Below are 22,707 nucleotides of genomic sequence, written 5' to 3'. Positions count from 1 at the left end.
AAATCATTTCAAATCCTCCTTTGATTAGATGCAGCTGTGTATTCCATTTAGGTGTGTGTATGCCCAGCTCACTGGAGCTGGAGAATTTTTTCTAGCAATACCCGTAGGAGGCAACACTCATGTCTCATGACCGTAGCTTCTTCCCTGGCTTTATGAGGTGGCACTGCCTCAAGTCCCCTTCAGTTCCTTCTTACCACCCATGGCGGGAGTCGAAGCTCTGCGTGGTTCTTCACCTCACAATTCCTCTTTGACTTAGTTGTATATAGTTAGTACCCTTAGTAACAGGATTAGTAGTTAGCTTAATTGTTTTCCCTGGTATTGCCCTCGCCAGGGTTAAAACGTTGTGTGTGCATGGGTGACCCCCAACAATGACCCTCTCCCAAGGCGCTCTGCTTAGGTGAGGCTCACCTCAAAGAGTGGAATTCAATCTGTGAATATTCATGGAGTGGGTGGCTAGAGACCTTCGCCTAAAGCAGCACCTTCTCAATCAGGCCACGAGGCTTGTTTTGGCACTGCGAGTGTCATGCGGAATCATCATTTGCAGTACACTGTGTCCTTCCTTTTGCTCTCTCTTCTGCCCCCTGGGTTTTTACCAGATGTATGGTTGTGGTGAAGGCATACCTTGGGAAGAAGGGAATCCATGACTTCCTGTATCTGGACAACTGGTTACTAAGGGATAAGTTCAGAAAAGAAGTTCTCTTTCAAGTACATGTTACACTGCACTTACTTGACCGTCTAGAATTCATCCTAAACACTGGGAGATCAACACTTGTCCCCACTCAGAAAATTGAGTTCTTTGGGGCCTTAACAGACTCTACAATTTTGAGAGTGACTTTACCAACGAACTGTTTTCAGATGATTCACTGACTTTGTCTCAGTCTGTAGTCTCAGCCTTCCATGACAGTTCAAATGTGCCTAAGGCTCTTAGGCCACATATCCACATACACATAAGTGGTTTGGTTCACAAGGTTGTGTCTTTGCGCTCTTCAAATGTGGCTCAAGATAGTTTACCTTCCAACTCTTCACCCCTGGGACAGTTCGCTGTGCCTCCCTGCTGGACTCCTTGCAGCGGTGGATGGTTCAGAGGAATGTATGTCAGGGCATTCCCTTCATCTGGCCTTTACCAACCAGGATGGTTGTCTCTGATGCCTCCCTGATGGGTTGGGGAGCACACCTGGAGTTGCTGAAAGTTCAGGGTCTTTGGTTGGACCAGGAAGCTTCATTTCACTATTTGAGACCGCATCAGGGGCTGAGTGGTTCACATATTTACTGACAATACCACCGTGATGTATTATGTGAACACTCCAGAATGCTCTGCCAAGACGCAATCAAGCTGTGGCAGTTCTTCACTGAGGAGAGTATCACCCTGATAGCCAATCACTTTCCTGGGATCCAAAATAATCTCTCAGAACATCTCGGCAGGAATTTTGACCTGAATCATGAGTGGTCTCTGAAGCCCAGTCATATTCGCAGCTTGGGTCATCCTGATGATTCACCTGTTTGCTACAAAGGAGAACAGGAAATGCCATCTGTTCTGCGACTGAAAGAGCCTCAGTTCAGGCTCATTGTCCAATGCCTTCCACCTCAGCTGACAATTGGCTCTCCTATGCACTTTTCCTCCAAGCCCAATTATTCCACAGGTCATTTCTGAGATGAAAGCAAATCAGGCCAAGCTCATCCTCTTTGCTCTGGCATGGTCGAGATAGTGCAAGTTTTCTGACTTCTCATGTTGTCAGTTCAGCCTCCTGTACTTCTTTTTCTATAGCCCGACCTGCTCACACAGGATCATGGTCACATTTTGCAACCTGTGCTCAGCTCCCTCCATTTCAATGTGTGGCTGCTCTGTGGGTGAATGAGAAGGGTGTTTGGCAGTTGTTTGACAAGTGCTCCTCAACAGCAGAAAGTCCTCTACCAGAAGGGCTTATTCAGCAAAATGGAAGTATTTTTCAATATGATTGTTGGCCCATGAAGTTCAGCCAATGCTGGCTTGTGTCCAGGATATCTTGGGAGTATTTGCTGCACCTTCAGTTGTGAAGCCTAATGTTTAGCTCATTGAAGGTGCATCTGGCAGCAATATCAGCGTTTCATCCTCCCATTTATGGAAGACTGTTATTTTCCAGTGTTATGGTAGCAAGATTCTTAAAAGGGCTTCTTCGTCTCCATCCACTGGTGCAGGACCTTAATACAGTCTCAGTGGCTCTGATGGGACCTCCATTCAAGCCTTTGGCATCTTGTCTCTTTCCCCTATTCTGTCGAAAAACTGCATTTATGATATCATCAGCAAGGAGAGTCTGTGAATTGCAGGCTTTGATGGCAGAGCCTCCTTCCATGCAACTCTCCAAAGACACAGTGAAGTTGCGGTCATACCTGAAATTTGTGGCTAAAGCAGTCTCTCCATTTCATTTGAAACAGGAGCTATATTTGCTTGTGTTCTTTCCTAAATCACATTCATTTCTGGAGGAGCAGCATCTTCACACATTAGATGTCAGATGATGGCTAGCTTTCTATCTGGACAGGACTAAACCCTTTCATGCTTCACCTCATCTGTTTGTGTCATATGCAGATCATATGAAGGGATAGGTGGTCTCTTCACAGATGGTCTCTAAATGGATAAGTTCCTGTATCAAGGCTGCACACGAAATACCTTTGACTATGTCCCCTCAACAGATGCAAGCTCATTCTATGAGAGCGCAAGCTATGTCAATGGCATTCTTAAGTGATGTCTCAGCATTGGACATTTGCAAGGCTTGTGTTTGTTGATTACATTTTTTTATCAACCTTTATGCCATTACTGCAGCATCCAGAGTAGATGCAAACTTTGGGAAGGCAGACCTGCAATCCTTGTTTAAATAGATTCTGAGCCACACCCCCTATGAGTACTGCTTGTGAGTCACCCCAGTGGAATACACAGCTGCATCTACTTGAAGAAGAAACAGTTACTTACTATAACTGGTTCTTTGAGATGTGATGCAAACATGTATTCCTGACTGTGACGGGTTTCCCCCGGAGTGCCACCTGGAACTGTGACTTACCAGCCTGGGCTCCTCTCACACTGTGCTGCCGTGACAAGCTGTATACCACTCCCGGTCTTACACTCCCCCTAGCATTCATACAGGCAGGGACACACCCAGCTGCAGTTGCATGAAAGCTCTAGCCAACCACTGCATGAAGCAACAATAGAGAGGCTACAGCCAAGATAACCCCAGCTCCCCAGACATGCATCCCGCTCAGGAGTATAAACCCAAAATTATACCATCTTGCACTGCATAGGGATTTGTACAATGTAAACTCATAAATAGTTTGCCCCTCCTTCGATGTGGAGAAGAATATGCAACAAACATGTGTTAACCAAGCTGAGATTTCCCCCAGACACTTCAAAAGCATACTGGTTTAGATAAAGCAAAAAACAAGTTTATTAACTAAAAAAGATAGATTTTAATTGATTATAAGTGATAGCAAACAGATCAAAGTAGATTACCGGGAAAATAAACAAAACACAAACTAAGCCTAAAATATTAGGTAGATTGGATATGAATTATCAATTTCTCACCCTGGCTGATGATACAAGCAGTCCACCAGGTTTCCATACACTGGCTAGAAATCCTTTTAGTCTGGGACCAGCACTTCCCCTTGTTCAGCCTTTGTTCCTAAGGTGTTTTCAGGAGTTCTCTTGTGTTGGAAATGAAGCCCCTAGACAGGGCTGAAAGTAAGTTAGAGGACTTACTGGTACGCCGGAGTCCTGAGCAGGGGGCGTGGCCTCAACTGGAATAGGCATGGCCTTAACCGGAAGAGGCAGGGCCTTAAATCCCCGGGCCCTGTAAATCTTGATTTAAAGGGCCCAGGACTCCAGCTGCGGTAGTGGTGGCTGGGAGCCCGGGGCCCTTTAAATCACCCCTGAGCTACCAGCTGCAGAGGCGGCTGGGAGCCCCGGGGCTCGGGGACGATTTAAAAGGGCCAGGGCTCCAGCTGCTGCTACCACAGCGGAGCCCTGGGCCCTTTAAATCACTGAAGAGCCGTGGGGGCTCCCAACTACCACCGCTACCCCGGGGCTTGGGCAGCAGGCTCGGGGGAGATTTAAAGGGCCAGGGCGGTAGCGGCGGCTGGAGTTTTGGGGCCCTTTAAATCCCCACTGCAGCCCCGCCACCACTACCCCAGGGCTTTAAATTGCTGTCTGGGAAAGCCAGTCCTGGTACAGCGCACTGGCTTACTTTCACCTCTGCCCCTAGATGATGTCACACCCCACCTTATATAGCTTCACCATAAGGCAGGAACCCTTTGTTTCAAAACACAGTTCCCAGTCCAGCTTCTGGAAAAATACAGGTAACCAAATGGAGCTCAGGATCATGTGGTCTGGTCACTTGTCCTTGCAGAGTCATAGTAGCCATTATTTACAAGCTGACTGAAACGTTCACAAGAAAGCTAAGTTCTCCCATAGTCCATTGTCTTTGCTGGTGGGCCCATCAACACTGTCTGGCTTCTTCATTGTACCTGAAAGGCTAGTTGTGGATGTCACCCAGAGTAAATACATTTGAAATACAGATACATAGTTAATATTCATAACTTCAGATTAAAAAATGATACATGCATACAAATATGATTTGCTGCATATAATTATCCTATCTTTTCCATGACACCTTACATGACATATCTTATAGCAGATGCATCATAATTATGTTATAATCATATCACAATCATACGATTATGAAGAATATGGGGTGCAGTGGCACACTAACCCACACTTTTTGTCTCTTCTGCATCAGAATTTGGTCTTGGATAGGGTGTTTGGTGTGAAGGAACTCAGGGTCATTGAGGCAGTGCCATCTCATATAGCCCGGGGAGGGGCTATATATTCTCTGTTGGAGCAGTTCTCAGACATTGGTCTGTGGAGAGCTGGCTGGTCACATGATACTGGCTCTTCCCCTTATTTTCACTTGCTAAACTGCATTAAGTCAGCTAAAATACATTATTTTACTTATGCAGGTGAAGCATTGCAGTAGTTATGCACTTGTGAGAGGGAAAGCAGGTGGTATGCATAAATACTTTCTTTCTTATTAACATGTGGCGCATATTAAACTTCTTTACAGTATCGCAGTTAGCTTCAAAGATGACAGACTGATTCACTTGAATTTTGCTTTTTTTTTCACCAAACAGTTTTTCTTTTCTCCTCCCCTTTTATCAGTCTGTCTAAGCAGTCACTGTAAGGAGTGCTAGTCACTGGGATCTGAACACCAGCGGGCAAGTACCTGTATTTATCCTAGTGGTAGCTGAGAGACTGAGGTGCTGAAGAGTGACATAGGGATAGTTGGAATGCTGGAGAGTTGGGAGGAGAAGGGGGAAACCAAATAACTGCACTTGAAGTTGTCAGGGAAATAATTCACTATAATATTTTGTTCCACATGTCAAACTATGAGGTATCTTTAAGAAGAGAGGTCTTTCTCCACAGCTGGTATGACCTTTGAGGTCCAAGTTCACTGAAGGCTATAGTCTTTCTCTGTGCTTGGGCTGCAGGTGAACTTGCAGGAAGGAGTGAGATGGTTCCTTCCTCGTTCCTAGACTATTGCCCTCCCCCAGATATTATTTATTTGTTTAGTGCTGTGGGGATGTAGAGTACACACACACATATTCCCCTACCCTCAAGGAGATTGACTGGGATGCTGAGCTAGCATAAAGTCCTGCCTGCCCATGCAGATCCCTTTGCAGGATTGGACCCTACCACAGACACACAAATTGGGAAGCACTGGGACTCATGAGGGGGAGGGTTGGTTGGCTTAATGGCTTGGGGTTTTTACATCATAAACTCACTTCTGGGACTTGTGGGAGAAGTGTTTTTTAAGAGGAACTTAAATAATGGGAGGATTGTGCGTTCACCTAAATACATACTGCCAAAGTGCTTTGTTCTGTATAGGAGCCATGTGCCTTTCAGGAAAAGAAAAGTCAACCCAATCCCAGAGAGGTAACATCTCTAATTTTCAAAAATTACACCTATACATTATGAAAACCATTGTTTCAGTTTCTTCAGTGTGCGTTATGGTATTTGTAGTGAATATCCACATAGTGTTTTCTGTCATCTAGAGATGGGAAAATGTCTGTACTTGACATATAATTACAGCCCAATAAAACCATGAAATGATTTAATACCCAGCATTGTTATTCAACATCAGTGGCTGTCCCAGAATAAAAATGGAATGTATTTTTGGTAACTGAGGAACAGCAAGTCCTGGAGGGTTGAAAATAGATGTCATATGATACCAGTTATAGCCTGGTGAAACTTAGCAGACCTGGGAAACTTCAAAGAGCAAGTCAAAATGGAGGGCAATTCTATACTCCATGCTTTTAACAACATCTATTTTGCAATCTTTGCTTTATTTTGCTTCAAGCTTTTAATTAAGATTTCTTTGGCTCTGCTGACTCACTTCTATATTGTTAAAGGCAACAGAAAAGAGGCTGCCCGGATAGCAGAAGAGATCTATGGAATAGCGCCAGGTAAAATGTTAATTATGGGCACTAAAGAATTCAGCCGTGTTCTAAGTTTTATGCCTTGAGAAATTAGATTTTAACCACAGTGTTGCTGTAGGTTGAGGAGGTGATTGATAAATGTGTAAAATGCATGTTCTGTTCTGGCCTCAAGTGCATTCCACTTCCAAAGTCTTTGCAGAATCAGTATGTATTGGCATGTTTTAGGCGTGCAAAATATGAGACTCTCTATCAGTTAGCCAGCTTGACTGTGAACAACATTTGTTTAAGTATAGTAAATATAGAATAATAGTAAAGTAAATAAAGAAGTTTGCTTTGGGAAGCAAAGAACTTGTCAGAATCAACTGTGTGAGTGACAAGGGGTTTTACTATGTATCCTAATTTACAACCAGAGAGCACTTAGGGAAGAGGTTTAGACTGTGGGTTTTCTGAAGAAAGATACAGGAAGGATGTAATTAATGCCTGACTGGATCTAAGTCTAATTTCCATGTTCTTTTGAACCAGACTATAAAAAAGAGCATAGCTAAAATTCCTGTGAAACCAAAAGTATGGAAATGACTATATGTAATGGGCCTCCAAAGAATAATTTTCCAATTTGTTTCTTTCCAAATAGTGTTTCTACAGACTTAAACACATTTGTCACAATAGTGCATTGATAGGAATGAACACAAAAGTAACACTTCTAATTAAAAAACAACAACGAGGAGTCCTTGTGGCCCAAATAAATTTGTTAGGCTCTAAGGTGCCACAAGGACTCTTCATTGTTTTTGCTGACACAGACTAACATGGCTAGCACTCTGAAACCTGTCACTTCTAATTAAAAAGGGTTATGGCTTTAAAAATAACTGCTAACCAGTAATTGATTTCCTAATTAAATCATAAAGACACAGTATTTAGTGACATCATTCTTATTAGGGGCTAGACTCTGAGACTCTTACTCAGGATGTGTATATATACACATACTCTATTCAGCCTGAGGCAGACACCTGACATGGAAAATTTCAGTCTTACTCTGTGAGTGGTGCTATGGAAGCAAGTGGAACTATTTGCAGTGTAAGATGACAACTCATTGTAAGAGTATCAGAATCTTGGCCAAAGTGAAGATACAGCAACTTATTACCAAGCTCATATAAAGCAGACTAAATAGTTATTTATCCACATCTCTGCAATGTGTTAGAATCTATCTTATGGTTTATTAGAAAAGAGTGCTGTTAATTTATTGACTAAGTACTTATTACATATGTCTTAATTTAAATTTAGTGAAATATTTGATAATTGGCTTTTCCCACCTGTAAGATTCTTTATCTAAGTGCATACAAAGTTAGCAGTTTATCATATGTTTATCTGCAAGTTGCCATTTGCAAATATTCATCAAGGATAATCTTTCAAAACACAAGGTCATGTGATGTTGTTGCGTGCGCACTAGATTGGATTACAGATACAGTGTCACAGCCTAAAGTAAAGCAATGTTGAGAGAAGCAGCAGCAGAGCTGCTTAAATTATCTGTAGAAATTCAGAAAGGACATAAAATTTCAGACATGCCTTTGGTAACCGGAGAGTTAAGAGATGCCCCTTATGGGAACTACATTTGCCACACGTTTCAGGGAGGTATGTTGTTGTAGCTGACATGGAAATATGTATGTGCATTCTTTTGATGAGAAGTGTGCCTGCTTTATGTAACATGAAGTGTGTAAATATATACATACAGTATATACGTGTGTGAAATGTTTGTATCTGCAGCACAGTATGTGTGTGTTAGGTTAATTAGAGGTAGGGATGGAAGCACGGTCTATTATTAAGGTTGCTGGCTTCTTCCCATTATATAACTTTGCCAAAGTTTTAACTGTTTAGGCTGAAATTTTTCATGTCAGGTATCTGCCTCAGGGTGAATAGAATATGTGTATATATACACATACATACTTGCAGCCAAAATGTTTCAGCATTTTCTGAGAGCAAGGCTAGGGAAAATTCCATTGTTCTACCTGTGTTCAAAAATTTGGGTGGCCTTTTATTTGAGAAGAACTAGTGCGCCCACACTTTGGAGCAAGGACTTGCAATCTGGCAGGATGGTCCTTTGTATCCTTTTGCCATTCCTGTGAAAATCTGCCCAAATTTGGCATTGTAACCTTGCCACTGCAGACTCGGTTGGGACTGGTGACTGAAACTGAGGGCCGGGAGCTTGTCTCTTCTGTGCTCAATGGGTATGTCTACTCTATAATTAAAAATCTATGGCTGGTTTGTGCCAGCTGACTTGGGCTCACAGGGCTCAGACTTAGGGGCTGTTTAACTGCAGTGTAGACATTTGGGCTCAGGCTGGAGCTTGACGTGTAGGTGGGAGGATCCTAGAGCTCAGGCTGCAGCCCAAGCCCAGTGTCTACACTGCAATATAGCAGCCCCTTAGCTCAAGCTCTGAGAGCCTGAGTCAGCTGGCACAGGTCAGCCACAGGTGTCTAACTGCAGTGTAGACATACCCTTTGTGGCCTTCTGCTAGGCTCAGGCAACATGGAGGGGGAAGCTGCCTGATTGAAATGCAGAGTGGATGAGATGAGAGACAGCTCTGGGTGGGGAGGCAGGGAATAGATTGGGAAATATGGGGAAAATGTGGTTCTGGTGAGAATTGGACTGAAACCAAATTTCAAAATGTCATAATTTCCCACAAATCTGAGATTTCTGCCAGCTCTAATTGTGAGGCAGTTTGGTTTTAGATGCTAAACTGTGGACAGTAAATTCTCTCTGCCTGAATCACTCTAGCTAAAATAACTTTCTTAATGATCTGTTTGGCTGAACATGTATAAATCTATTGGTAGCAGCTCTATTGAAGTGGGACCAAAAATGGGGGGGGGGGGCGTCGGAGGGAAGACAAACTAAGACAAAGTAGCCAGCATGGAGAAGTTTGTTGTTCAAAATGATGTAGAAAAGCAGGAATCAAGCACCTGGCAGAGTGTATTTTTTCATATTCCTCTGAAATCATCAAGTGAGGAAGAGAAAAAAAATACTATTATTTGCTAATGTGTATAAGCGGGAAAGGTACACACATTTATAGTATATATTAGTTTAAGAGAAAAAATTGCGGGGCACAAATTAGAGTTGACTTGATAGACATGTCACCCCCAAAGCTAAGCTAGTGTTTGCATGCAATACAACTCATAACAAAGTGAAAAAAAACCCCAAAGAGCAATTTATAACAAAATTTAAGTTACCCAGTAAAGCCTGTGGCCAAGATATCTTAAAAAAAAGTGCAGGATTTTGAAAATTGTCCCAGAGAGTCTCAATGACATTGTATTCCTAACTCACAGAGGTACTTTTAAAAATCCCTCTCATAAGGCTTTACTTAGGTTTCTAAATAAGTGACCTGATTTTCAGAATAGCTGTGTGTGCAGCAGTTCCCACTGAAATCAATTTTCGTAGGCAATCTCACTTTGTTGGTTTCAGGCCAAGGGTACATTTTACACATTGACACCACTTCATCAATCCTCCCAAGCAGACAAAGGGGGATGTGTGTAATAATTTCTCTTGTGATTTTTTTGGAACAGTTTGTTTCTTGGTGTCTCTGTGTCTTTGCAATGCCTTTAAATGAACTCTTGGTCTGTTTTAGGTTCATGGGCAGATCGATCTCCTCTTCATGAAGCTGCATTCCAAGGGCGCCTGCTATCTTTGAAAACATTGATTGCACAGGTAAGAAACCAAAAATCAATAAATAAAAGGTTAGGTAGGCCTCAGGATTTTTTTGGTTAGATCTTAGCCATGAATGATTCATAGATTCATAGATACTAAGGTCATAAGGGACCATTCTGATCATCTAGTCCGACCTCCTGCACAACGCAGGCCACAGAATCTCACCCACCCAGTCCTACGAAAAACCTCACCTATATCTGAGTTATTGAAGTCCTCAAATCATGGTTTAAAGACTTCAAGGAGCAGAGAATCCTCCCTCAAGTGACCCGTGCCCCATGCTACAGAGGAAGGCGAAAAACCTCCAGGGCCTCTCCAATCTGCCCTGGAGGAAAATTCCTTCCCGACCCCAAATATGGCGATCAGCTAAACCCTGAGAATATGGGCAAGATTCACCAGCCAGATACTACAGAAAATTCTTTCCTGGGTAACTTAGATCCCATCCATCTAATATCCCATCTCAGGGGATTTATCCTGAATATTTAAAGATCAATTAATTACCAAAATCACATTATCCCATCATGCCATCTCCTCCATAAACTTATCGAGTAGAATCTTAAAGCCAGATAGATCTTTTGCCCCCACTGCTTCCCTTAGAAGGCTATTCCAAAACTTCACTCCTCTGATGGTTAGAAACCTTCATCTAATTTCAAGTCTAAACTTCCTGGTGGCCAGTTTATACCCATTTGTTCTTGTGTCCACATTGGTGCTGAGCTTAAATAATTCCTCTCCCTCTCCTGTATCTATCCCTCTGATATATTTATAGAGAGCAATCATATCTCCCCTCAACCTTCTTTTAGTTAGACTAAACAAGCCAAGCTCCTTAAGTCTCCTTTCATAAGACAAGTTTTCCATTCCTCGGATCATCCTAGTAGCCCTTCTCTGTACCTGCTCCAGTTTGAATTCATCCTTTTTAAACATGGGAGACCAGAACTGCACACAGTATTCCAGGTGAGGTCTCACCAGTGCCTTGTATAATGGTACTAAAACCTCCTTATCCCTACTGGAAATACATCTCCTGTGAAGTGATAGATTATAGTGGGCACTCAAAGTCATAGAGTTAGGGTTCTAAATAAAAAGATATACTGGACACATTTTGTCGTATTAAATGTTAGGGGTAAACTCAAAACAAAGGCCACAGATCACACTGAGTTATAATAAGCAAACATCATCTTTGGGTTTCTTTTCAAAGGCAAGCAATACAAACAGGCTTCAAAGGATTTGAATATAAAGATACCAAAATTATTTATCTGGTATTAATGATCAGGTATTACACTTCTGTAAGGTTGCAAATGTGCATGTTGCCTTATAAAACAGAGCCAGACATGTTCCCTGCCACAGAGAAGCTTACAAGCTGGGGTCCCAGTCCTGTGAGGTGCTGTATGGCCTCCACACCCACTGAAGCCACAGATCCAGAGGGGCAAAAGTGGGGAGGAAAAAAGGATCGAGGAGAACAAGAGGAGAAAGGGGATAGTGCATAGGGTCAAAGGAGCAGATTATAGTTAGAAACTCTAGGAGAACAATTAATCAAAATGCAACCTGGAAGGATAACACATTGGTTCTCCCTTCCTGAAAATGATCTGCTACCAAGGAGATAGTCCATTGAGTCCAAATGCAGTCTATTTTGTCATAATACAGATGTAGGATTCCAAGCAGTGGGAAATATTTAAAATCTTTTAGCAAAGGCAGCCAATGTTCACTGTTTGGTCATGACTTGGATTAATTGTGCTGGTCTTTGGGACTTAGTGGATGCTGTAGTGGAAGAAAAGAAAATGTTTCTTTTTCTGCACATCAGTAGGTTTCAAAAATTATTTATATTCTGATCTATCAAAGTCAAAGGCAATGTCTACACTCCTGCCGTTGTGATTCCCTGCCCACTACAATATGCTCATGGCAGCTTGAAGAGAACTAGTCTTCGTATAAATAGCAGTGTAGCATGGGAAGCAGTGGTAGCTGTGGCCTGGCTTAGCTGGGCCACGTACAAACCAGCTTGAACCCATGGATATGTACTCTGCCTGAGCTGCTGAGACTATACTGTTTATACTTGCACGATCTCCCCTCAAGCTAGTGTGAGAATGTCTAGACAAGCTGTGAATCACCCCTTGCTCAAAGTGTAGACATTGCCAAAGTATGACGTCAGTCACTGGTGCTCAAGATTAGTCTCTTCATTCTTTATTTCTCACGGGGTTGTCCAACTCTTTCTGTGATGAGGGCCATAAGACATTTTGAATTATGGTTTATGGGCCAGACCAACAAAGTTAGGGCCATATCCCACCATTGATCCACAACAAAACAATAGTGGTATATACAATGATGAAGGGTAAAACAGGACCATGATGCAGTAACTAAACTCTTAGTACCTTAACTAAAGTAATTTCATTCAGATCACGCACTGGGAAAGATGATGCAAGATGCCTCATTGCTTTGTCTGTCTTTTGTTTGGTCATTTACGTGCTTTTATTCAATTTGTATGCATATGTGCACAGACACTCTCTTGTGGTGACTGTGCAAATTGCAAGCTTAAGTTATTTGAAAAACTATTTTTAAATTCTCACCATAAGGCTTAAGGGTTAGCTCTCGGTTTTGCTGAATGGGGGGAGTTCACTTTGCTTAGAGCTGTTCTTTCAGGATGTCTATAGATTTAGGAAGGTAAAAGACTGGACTTCTACATAGAGTGCTTCCGCCGACAGCCACGGGCTGAAATTGTGGAAAAGCAGCATCACTTGCCCCATAACCTCAGCTGTGCAGAACACAATGCCATCCACAGCCTCAGAAACAACTCTGACATCATAATCAAAAAGGCTGACAAAGGAGGTGCTGTGTCATCATGAATAGGTTGGAATATGAACAAGAGGCTGCTAGGCAGCTCTCCAACACCACTTTCTACAAGCCATTACCCTCTGATCCCACTGAGGGTTACCAAAAGAAACTACAGCATTTGCTCAAGAAACTCCCTGAAAAAGCACAAGAACAAATCCACAGACACACCCCTGGAACCCCGACCTGGGGTATTCTATCTGCTACCCAAGATCCATAAACCTGGAAATCCTGGATGCCCCATCATCTCAGGCATTGGCACCCTGACAGCAGGATTGTCTGGCTATGTAGACTCCCTCCTCAGGCCCTATGCTACCAGCACTCCCAGCTATCTTCGAGACACCACTGACTTCCTGAGGAAACTACAATCCATCGCTGATCTTCCTGAAAACACCATGCTGGCCACTATGGATATAGAAGCCCTCTACATCAACATTCTACACAAGGATGGACTACAAGCCGTCAGGAACAGTATCCCCAGTAATGTCACGGCAAACCTGGTGGCTGAACTTTGTGATTTTGTCCTGACCCATAACTGTTTCACATTTGGGGACAATGTATACCTTCAAATCAGCGGCACTGCGATGGTTACCCGCATGGCCCCACAGTATGCCAACATTTTTATGGCTGACTTAGAACAACTCCTCCTCAGCTCTCGTCCCCTAATGCCTCTACTCTACTTCCGCTACACTGATGACATCTTCATCATCTGGACCCATGGAAAAGAAGCCCTTGAGGAATTCCACCATGATTTCAACAATTTCCATCCCACCATCAACCTCAGCCAGTCCACACAAGAGATCCACTTCCTGGACACTATGGTGCTAATAAGAGATGGTCACATAAAACCACCCTATACCAGAAACCTGCTGACTACTATACATACCTACATGCCTCCAGCTTTCATCCAGACCACACCACACAATCCATTTTCTATAGCCAAGCTCTTCGATACAACCGCATTTGCTCCAACCCCTCAGACAGAGACAAACACCTACAAGATCTCTATCAAGCATTCTTACAACTACAATACCCACCTGCTGAAGTGGAGAAACAGACTGACAGAGCCAGAAGAGTACCCAGAGGTTACCTATTACAGGACAGGCCCAACAAAGAAAATAACAGAATGCCACTAGCCATCACCTTCAGCCCCCAACTAAAACCTCTCCAATGCATCATCAAGGATCTACAACCTATCTTGAAGGACGACCCATCACTCTCACAGATCTTGGGAGACAGGCCAGTCCTTGCTTACAGACAGCCCCCCAACCTGAAGCAATTACTCACCAGCAACCACACACCACACAACAGAACCACTAACCCAGGAACCTATCCTTGCAACAAAGCCCGTTGCCAACTGTGTCCACATATCTATTCAGGGGACACCATCACAGGGCCTAATCACATCAGCCACACTATCAGAGGCTCGTTCACCTGCACATTTACCAATGTGATATATGCCATCATGTGCCAGCAATGCCCCTCGGCCATGTACATTGGCCAAACTGGGCAGTCTCTATGTAAAAGAATAAATAGACACAAATCAGATGTCAAGAATTAGAACATTCAAAAACGAGTTGGAGAACACTTCAATCTCTTTGGTCACTTGATTACAGACCTAAAAGTTGCAATTCTTCAACCAAAAAACTTCAAAAACAGACTCCAATGAGAGACTGCTGAATTGGAATTAATTTGCAAACTGTATACAATTAACTTAGGCTTGAATAAAGACTGGGAGTGGATGGGTCATTACACAAAGTAAAACTATTTCCTTTTGTTTATTCCCCCCAACCCCCCACTGTTCCTCAGATGTTCTTGTCAATTGCTGGAAATGGCCCACCTTGATTATCACTACAAAAGGTACTCACCCCCCACCGCCGCTCTCCTGCTGGTAATAGCTCACGTTAAGTGATCCGTTACAGTGTGTATGGTAACACCAATTGTTTCATGTTCTCTGTGTATATAAATCTCCCCACTGTATTTTCCATTAAATGCATCTGATGAAGTGAGCTGTAACTCATGAAAGCTTATGCTCAAATAAATTTGTTAGTCTCTAAGGTGCCACAAGTACTCCTTTACTTTTTGCGAATACAGACTATCACGGCTGCTACTCTGAAACTCTGCATCAGTTACATTCAATTCACATTTGGAAGGATTTTTTCACTGCCATAAAGTCTCAAAACTTTTCGCTCAATGAATGGTTGAATTCTGAGGAATTGGAATTTGTCATATGAGTCATATAAATACTTTTAGGAAGCCAGATCCTGCCTATGAGCGAATGTATTTTATGCCTCTGATATGTTACAAGACATCTCTCTCAGTGATCTCTATGGAAAGTAAAAAATAGGGGATGCTCAGGGGCCACTGTACCAACTGTCAAGGACAAAAGATGGCCTTAATTTATTACAGAGTATCCATAGAACAGCTCATAAGAGCGGCCATACTGGGTCAGACCAAAGGTCCATCTAGCCCAGTATCCTGTGTTCCAACAGTGGCTAATATCAGGTACCCCAAAGGGAATGAACAGAACAGGTAATCATCAAGTGATACATCCCCTGTCACCCATTCCCAGCTTTTGGCAAACAGAGGCTTCGGACGCCATCCCTGCCCATCCTTGCTAATAGCCACTGATGGATCTATCCTCCAGGAAATTATCGAGTTCTTTTTTGAACCCTGTTATAGTCTTGGCCTTAACAACATCCTCTGGCAAAGAATTCTACAGGTTGACTTTGCATTATATGAAGAAATAGAATAATAGAATATCAGGGTTGGAAGGGACCTCAGGAGCTTATCTAGTCTAATCCCCTGTTCAAAGCAGGACCAATCCTCAACTAAATCATCTCAGCCAGGGCTTTGTCAAGCTTGACCTTAAAAACCTCTAAGGAAGAAGATTCCACCACCTCCCTATACTTCCTTTTGTTTGTTTTAAACCTGCTGCCTATCAATTTCATTTGGTGGCCCCTAGTTCTTGTGTTATAAGAAGAAGTAAATAACACTCTTATTTACTTTCTCCACACAGGGCATGATTTCATAGACCTCTATCATATCCCCCCTTAGTCGTCTGTTTTCTAAGGTGAAAAGTCCCAGTCTTATCAATCTCTCCTCAGATGGAAGCTGTTTCATACCCCTAATAATTTTGGTTGCCCTTTTCTGAACCTTTTCCAATTCCAATATATCTTTTTTGGGATGGGGTGACTACATCTGCACGCAGTAGTCAAGATGTGGGTGAACCATGGATTTATATAGAGGAAGTATGGTATTTTCTGTCTTATTATCTATGCCTTTCCTAATGATTCCCATCATTCTGTTAGCTTTTTTGGCTGCCACTGCACATTGAGTGTTGTTTTCAGAGAACTATCCACAATGACTCTAAGATCTCTTTCTTGAGTGGTAAAAGCTAATTTAGATCCCATCATTTTATATGTATAGTTGGGATTATGCTTTCCAATGTGCATTACTTTGCATTTATCAACATCAAATTTCATCTGCCATTTTGTTGCCCAGTCAGCCCACCATTATTACAATCGGCTTTTTTTTCTTTCTTTCTTTCTTTTTTTTTTTGAGAGAGAGAGAACTCTGAAACCCAAGTTCCATTAATCTTGAAAAGCAGAAATGGGTCCACTCTTTCAAGTTGGATAAAAAGTTAGCTCCATTATCAGTCTGAAAGAGGAAATGGTCTGGCCACAATAAATGTGTCATTCTCACATCCCTCAGTAACCAATGCTGACCCAAAAATGAGATCCGGAGTTTTGCCATCCATACACTGAACCTGAAAGTCATAGTCCCATTGTGATTTGCTATTGTGGTGGCCATGAGATCCTGAGTTAATCTAGCACAGTCATTGTAAACATTTGCTGAAGTCACTTACAAGCTAACAAGCCTTGGTGATTCCCGAAGAAGATGGGACATAAACTCAGTCAACGTGAGCCACAGGTTAGGGTCACTGGCCTATGCTACTGAGATAAGACCCTATAAGAGACAAATTGGACAGTTAACAGAGATTGATCAACTGGCCTGTGCTTGCTATTAGCCTCTTTTGTGTCTCTAAGTGTTTGCTATAACCAGGATTTAAGGGTATGTCTACACTGCAGAGAAAACCCTGTGGTGCTAAGTCTCCGAGCTTGGGTTGGTGGACTCAGACTTGCGGGCACAGTCTGAAGGGCTGCAAATAGTGTGGTGTCTGGGCTTGGGCAGGAGCTCAAGCTCTGAAACCCTGCAAGGGGAGAAGGTCCCAGAGTCCAGGCTCCAGCCCAAATGGGAACTTCTACATTGCTCTTAGTTCTCGATCATTCTTTACCAACCCTCCAACTTCAAGTAATTTTTAAGGTAGGAGGGAAAAGTACATTGTGGAGGAGGAAATGAAGGGTGCAAGTGATAAGGAATATGTCTCACTTGTTCAGATCTCTCTTTCTGGCTCTAGTTTTTCAGGTTGCCATGATGAACATATGGTACTATATTGAAGAAGTGCGGTTGGACTGCAGCTGTGAACATGATTTTTGTTCCCTTAGAAATGCCAAAATATGGATTTACTTAATGGCACTTCTTTAAAACATGCAGCAATTTCACAAATAAAAGCACATAGCACATACTTTAAAAAAAACACAATTTTCTCCTGTGGGGAGGAATGGAAAAAGAACTACCCATGACTGATGCTAAGCACATGGCTTGATGCATCATTGGAAGCTACTCAAATACTACAGCGATAGGTGAAGTGCCAGAACCTGAATAGAATAGAATCCGCATGCCTAGTCCCTGGTGATTCGTTATACTTGTAGTACTTGAAGTGTTCTAGGTACTTTGCAGAATATAGAAAAATCACAGTACCTGATTTGCAGAACTTTACAACCTACGTTTATAGGAATAGGGATGATGGAAGAAAAGGAGAACAAGAGTTATAACTAAAATCATGGAATTACTTTTTTTAATCTATGGTTGCATCTCCAGTCTGATTCTGCATGCCTTGAAGCCAGTGGTGAGTTTGAGCTGGTTCGCACCAGTTCGCTGGAACCGGTTGTTAAATTTAGAAGCCTTTTTAGAACCGGTTGGGACAACCGGTTCTAAAAGGGCTTGTAAATTTAACAACTGGCCAAAAGTGGTGCCTGAGGTGCCGACTCTGTGGGTGCTCTGGGGCTGGAGCACCCATGGGGAAAATTTGGTGGGTGCAGAGCAGCTCCCCACCCGGCCCCAGCTCACCTCCGCTCTGCCTCCTCTCCTGAATGCGCCGCCCCAGCTGTTCGCGCGGGAAGCCAGGGAGGGCTGAGAAGCAGGCCGCGGCTTCCCGCTCAGGCCCAGGGAGGCGGAGCGGAGCGGAGGTGAGCTGGGGCGGGGGGGCATGAGGAGGGCTGCCCGCGCCACAGCAGTTAACCTGGGGGGGGCGCAGGGGAACCGCTCCCTGCCCCAGCTCACATCTGCCTCCCTGGGCCTGAGCGGGAAGCCACCGCCTGCTTCTCAGCCCTCCCCGGCTTTCCGCACAAGAAAGCGGGGGGCGGGGGAAGAGGGATGGAGAAGCAGAGCGGGGGGGTGTGTTCAGGGGCAGAGGCGGAAGTGAGCTGGGGCTGGCTGCGGGGTGGGGAGCTGCTGGTGGGTGCTCTGCACGCACCAAATTTTCCCTGTGGGTGCTCCAGCCCCAGAGCACCCAGGAAGTCGGCGCCTCAGGTGCCACTTTTGATATGATCAGTGGGGGGAGCGGCCACTCCCCCTGCTCCCCCCAGCTTTGCTACCCCGCCTCTAGGAGCCAGAGGGACCTGCCGGATGATTCCTGGGAGCTGCCCCAGGTAAGCGCTGGGACTCCCCACCTCGCCCCCCAGCAGGTCCCTCTGGCTCTTAGGGGTGGGGTGGGCACCCACTAGAGTGGTCCACAAGACCCTCCTGCCCAGTTCTGGGGGCAGTCAGGGGGGAGGGGAGTGAATGGGGCAGGGGTCCCAGGGGGTGGTCGTCAAGGAACACAGCGGGTTGGAAGGGGCAGGAGTCCTGGGGAGCGGGGGTGGGCCACGACCCCCTTGTGGGGTGAGGAGGGAACTGGTGGTTAAGATTTTGGCAGCTTATCACTGCTTGAAGCCATTGATTTCAGCAATGCAGGACTGGACTTCCAGTTGGTAAAGCTAGTCAAAGGAGTAACCACTGAAGGGAACGGAATGGGGTTGATCCACAGCAGCAAGATGAATTATGGAGTAAAGCTGCGCATGCTATAGCATAGGCATTGCTCACTGTTGTCAAGCTGCCTATGCTGTTTGCCTTGACGTTCAAATTGAACAGGTATCCTTACTTAAAAGAAATCCAAACACTTTTTTTTTAAACTGTGGTTTCAAAGATGAAGTCACTGATCTAAGACCACAAGTGCCATGGAAAGTCAATGGAACTTGTTCACTTTAATCACTTAGGTGCTTTAAAAACTCCTACCTGTCAAGGCCGGGAAGCTAAGGGGCAGATTTTCAAGAGTTCAGCACTCACCCAGTTCTTGTTGAGGCACCTAAATAAGTGGCTGGATTTTCAAAGAAGTTTGGCAAAGTTATGAGCAACTGTTTCTTCTAATGGGAAGGGCTGGATGCCATTATCTAAAGTCAGGGCTACTAGTTCTTAGTTTAAGCATTTTTTTACTGATGAAATTGATTACTTGAGTTTTCAATAGATGGGATATTTTTCCTTTCACTGGATTACTGTTTTCATGTGTTAGGCGTATATATCTAACTCCGATATATTGCTTTAATGCTGTATCACTACCTCCATTTCTTTTCTTCACACAAAGGATTTGTACAGCACCTTTCCTTCTATGGGGGGGGGTGAATATTGTGCAGTGAATGCACTGTTACTGTAAAACTATAAAATGGAGTAATCTTAGGAAGATCACGTCAGGTGCAAAAGGAATATTGGGGTTCATGTTAATTCTCTTACATGTTTCCCTCATATGGACATAAGCCAGCAAAGCGTTTAATTTTAAGAGAATTGTTTATTTAAAAATATTCACTTCCTCTAGTTTAAATTGTTGAGCTAGAGGGTATTGCGACTGGTTTTAATGCTCATCATGTCAGTGGGTTGTGACTGGCTACTTTTACAGCACTGAATTGCCCAGAAATATTTATTCCCATGTATAATATTTGCTGCTACAAAGAAAAAAAACACCGCCACCATCTTGTGAACTGCCTGGGGGACGAGGGGGGAAACATTTAGAACTTAGCGTGATATACTTACAGATACTGCATTTGGAACGTCAGAGTTTGGATTATGTTCCAGAGAACTGATTTCCAGTGTACATGTGCATGAATCCCTACTTGTCATTTGATCGAGCTATAGTCTGGGAAACGTATAACAAAGTCCCAGTCATGTTTGGATCCAGCCATATTTGCGCTGCTTTTCCCCCTGTGAATGTTTGCATGGCTGGTTTCAATTCATACAGCTGTTAATGGAACCCTTATAAAGTGTGTTTGCTATTCAGTATTCTTTACTCCTCTTTAATCAGGTGGATAAACAACGAGGGAGAGGAAACAGCAGCAGGTGACTCAGGAAAAAAATCACACTCCTGATCAGAGTGCTCATTTTGCGGATAAAAAAATGTAGCTTATGACAGATCACAGGCACCTTTTCATATCTGGGAATAGGGAAATTAATCTCAGACACCGGAGGGCAAAGACGGACAGTGTCTCTCCTGCAATTTACCATGAATTATGAAGCCACACAGATAAGCATCACTCAGTTTCTTTACCTTTTGCTTTAAATCCCTTACAGTGGCAATGGATGCAAGAGCTGCAGTATCAGAGTTATTGTCTGAGCCGTGTGTATTCCAGGGCAACTCTCATGGATTTCGGTAGGAATTTAGCCGGAGCAAGGACTGTAGATTTGACTGCTATGTAACTCCCGCCTGGAATGAACTCCTGGAATGATGTTTACATTGCTTGGTTTTTGTTTGTTTTTCACATCTTTGCTCTGAATTCTAGGGTTTCAATGTGAACATTGTAACCATAGATCGGGTTTCTGCTCTCCACGAGGCCTGCCTGGGTGGCCATGTCGCTTGTGCAAAAGTCTTACTGGAGAACGGCGCTCAAGTGAGTACGGGATATAAATGAGGCCAACACTTCCCTGTGAAGTGATTGGTACCATGGTGACACAACTGGCATTAACAGGGATTCCCAAGAGATATACATGTATTGGATGCTTCTCACTCTGTGTGTGTGTGTGTGTGTGTCTGTGAGAGAGAGAGAGAGAGAGAAATTCTGGCCACAAAAGGGGACAATATTTTGCTTTCACTAATAATAAATTACTTACATTTCTGTAGTGGTAGCTTTTCTCCTGAAGGTCCCCACCTTTTTACAGCTTGGTGGCTGTTTTGATCGCAGACATATTCCTTTGTTTTTCTTCTCTGAAACTTCACTATGATCAGTGCGGGAAAATTAGACCAAGCTAACTGTTACGATGCTGAGTTATGCTTTGCGTTCCAGAGAGGTCGCTGGAATTGCTCCAAGTTTTCTGAGATAGTTTGGGATTTACACATACAGGGGCTTAAGAAATGAAACATTTTGTCTAATAAAAGAGCAACTTTTCTCCAATTGGACCCAATATAAAAATATATTTAAAAATGAAATATGGGAATATAATGAAATCTATGGGAATTTATTACATTGGGTCTGCTTACAGGTTCCCCTGATTACTATGCTGAACAATTTACATGTGGAGTGGCAAGAAATCAAACAAGAGCAGTCCAACAACTGATGTATTCATTAGCAGAGAAGAATATGATTATAGAATAACTATACTGTACATTAACTTTTAAGCCCCTAGACAGGAAAAACAAATCTTGATCTTCATATTACTCAGTTTCAGGTTATTTTTGAAATTATCCAGTTTAAAAAAAATTGAAGTGTATTGATCACACATCTTTTTAGCTCTTAGAAAGTCATAAATCTGAATGATCAATTGTCACTGTCAGTAAGTTATCCTTATTGTTCAACTTTTCCCATTCTTCATTGCTACATACAGTCTCAGTTAGTCAGTGGCTTTTCCTTTACATAAATTAATAGTCATGGACACAAGAAGCTGTGTCCCTTTCTCTTGCTTTTCTTCAGCACTGTGATCTTTTTCATTTCCTTCACTAGAAAGCCATTTACTCTGGAACAACCTTCCCAGAATTCCTTCCTCTACTACCAGATAAGTACCCAGTGGAGAGGCTTTGCTAGTGTTTTTGCAAGACGAATTGGCTACCCATCAACATTTAGGAGCTGCACAGCAAGGCTTTGTCTAGGCTGGGGGAAAGCATCATGTTAGAAATGCATTCAATATCTCATTTTAACTTGCAGTATGACTTTGCCCTTAGTGTGGACATGGACAATCATGCTGAACACATATTAGCTGGTCTGTGATTTTAACAGGTGTTTAAACATGACTTGTCCTCATTTACATTAAGTGCTAAATCATGTTTAACATCATGGTAGTTAACAAGTTTTCTAACACGATGATTTTTTCCCATTGTAGACATGGCCCTGCCATTGAGCCTATTCCCTGGGTGTAGAGCTCTGCAGCTGGGTGAAGTGCCATTCAAAACACATTAGACTTCATTTTACCACTCTGGGCAAATATCCCTGCACCACATATAGGGAACCAGTCTGGTGGGGCTTAGGAATTCAAGATGATGGTCATCTCTTCCTTCAGATATACTGTTTCCTTCAAGACTGTGCTTGTGTTCCTTTTGGCCCTCATCTTTCGCCGGGCCCTTCCTTTCCCCAGAAGCCAAACAAACCCCTATTCTGTACTGTT

General features: G+C 43.2%; 1 protein-coding gene across 1 annotated transcript in view; it reads left to right on the top strand.

The window, feature by feature from the left end:
• The first annotated feature begins 6,305 nt into the window (after positions 1–6,305).
• The window catches only part of ASB11 (ankyrin repeat and SOCS box containing 11), a 38,274-nt gene continuing 21,872 nt past the window's right edge, over positions 6,306–22,707 (top strand). The window contains exons 1-3 of the mRNA XM_038373957.2: positions 6,306–6,483; positions 10,070–10,149; positions 20,895–21,002. Coding sequence (XP_038229885.1) covers positions 6,306–6,483; positions 10,070–10,149; positions 20,895–21,002 — 366 coding nt within the window. The remainder of the gene's footprint in view (positions 6,484–10,069; positions 10,150–20,894; positions 21,003–22,707) is intronic.

This window comes from Dermochelys coriacea, chromosome 1 (genome assembly GCF_009764565.3).
Source record: "Dermochelys coriacea isolate rDerCor1 chromosome 1, rDerCor1.pri.v4, whole genome shotgun sequence".
Classification (NCBI taxonomy): Eukaryota; Metazoa; Chordata; order Testudines; family Dermochelyidae; genus Dermochelys; species Dermochelys coriacea.
This window is presented reverse-complemented; position numbering and strand designations above follow the sequence as displayed.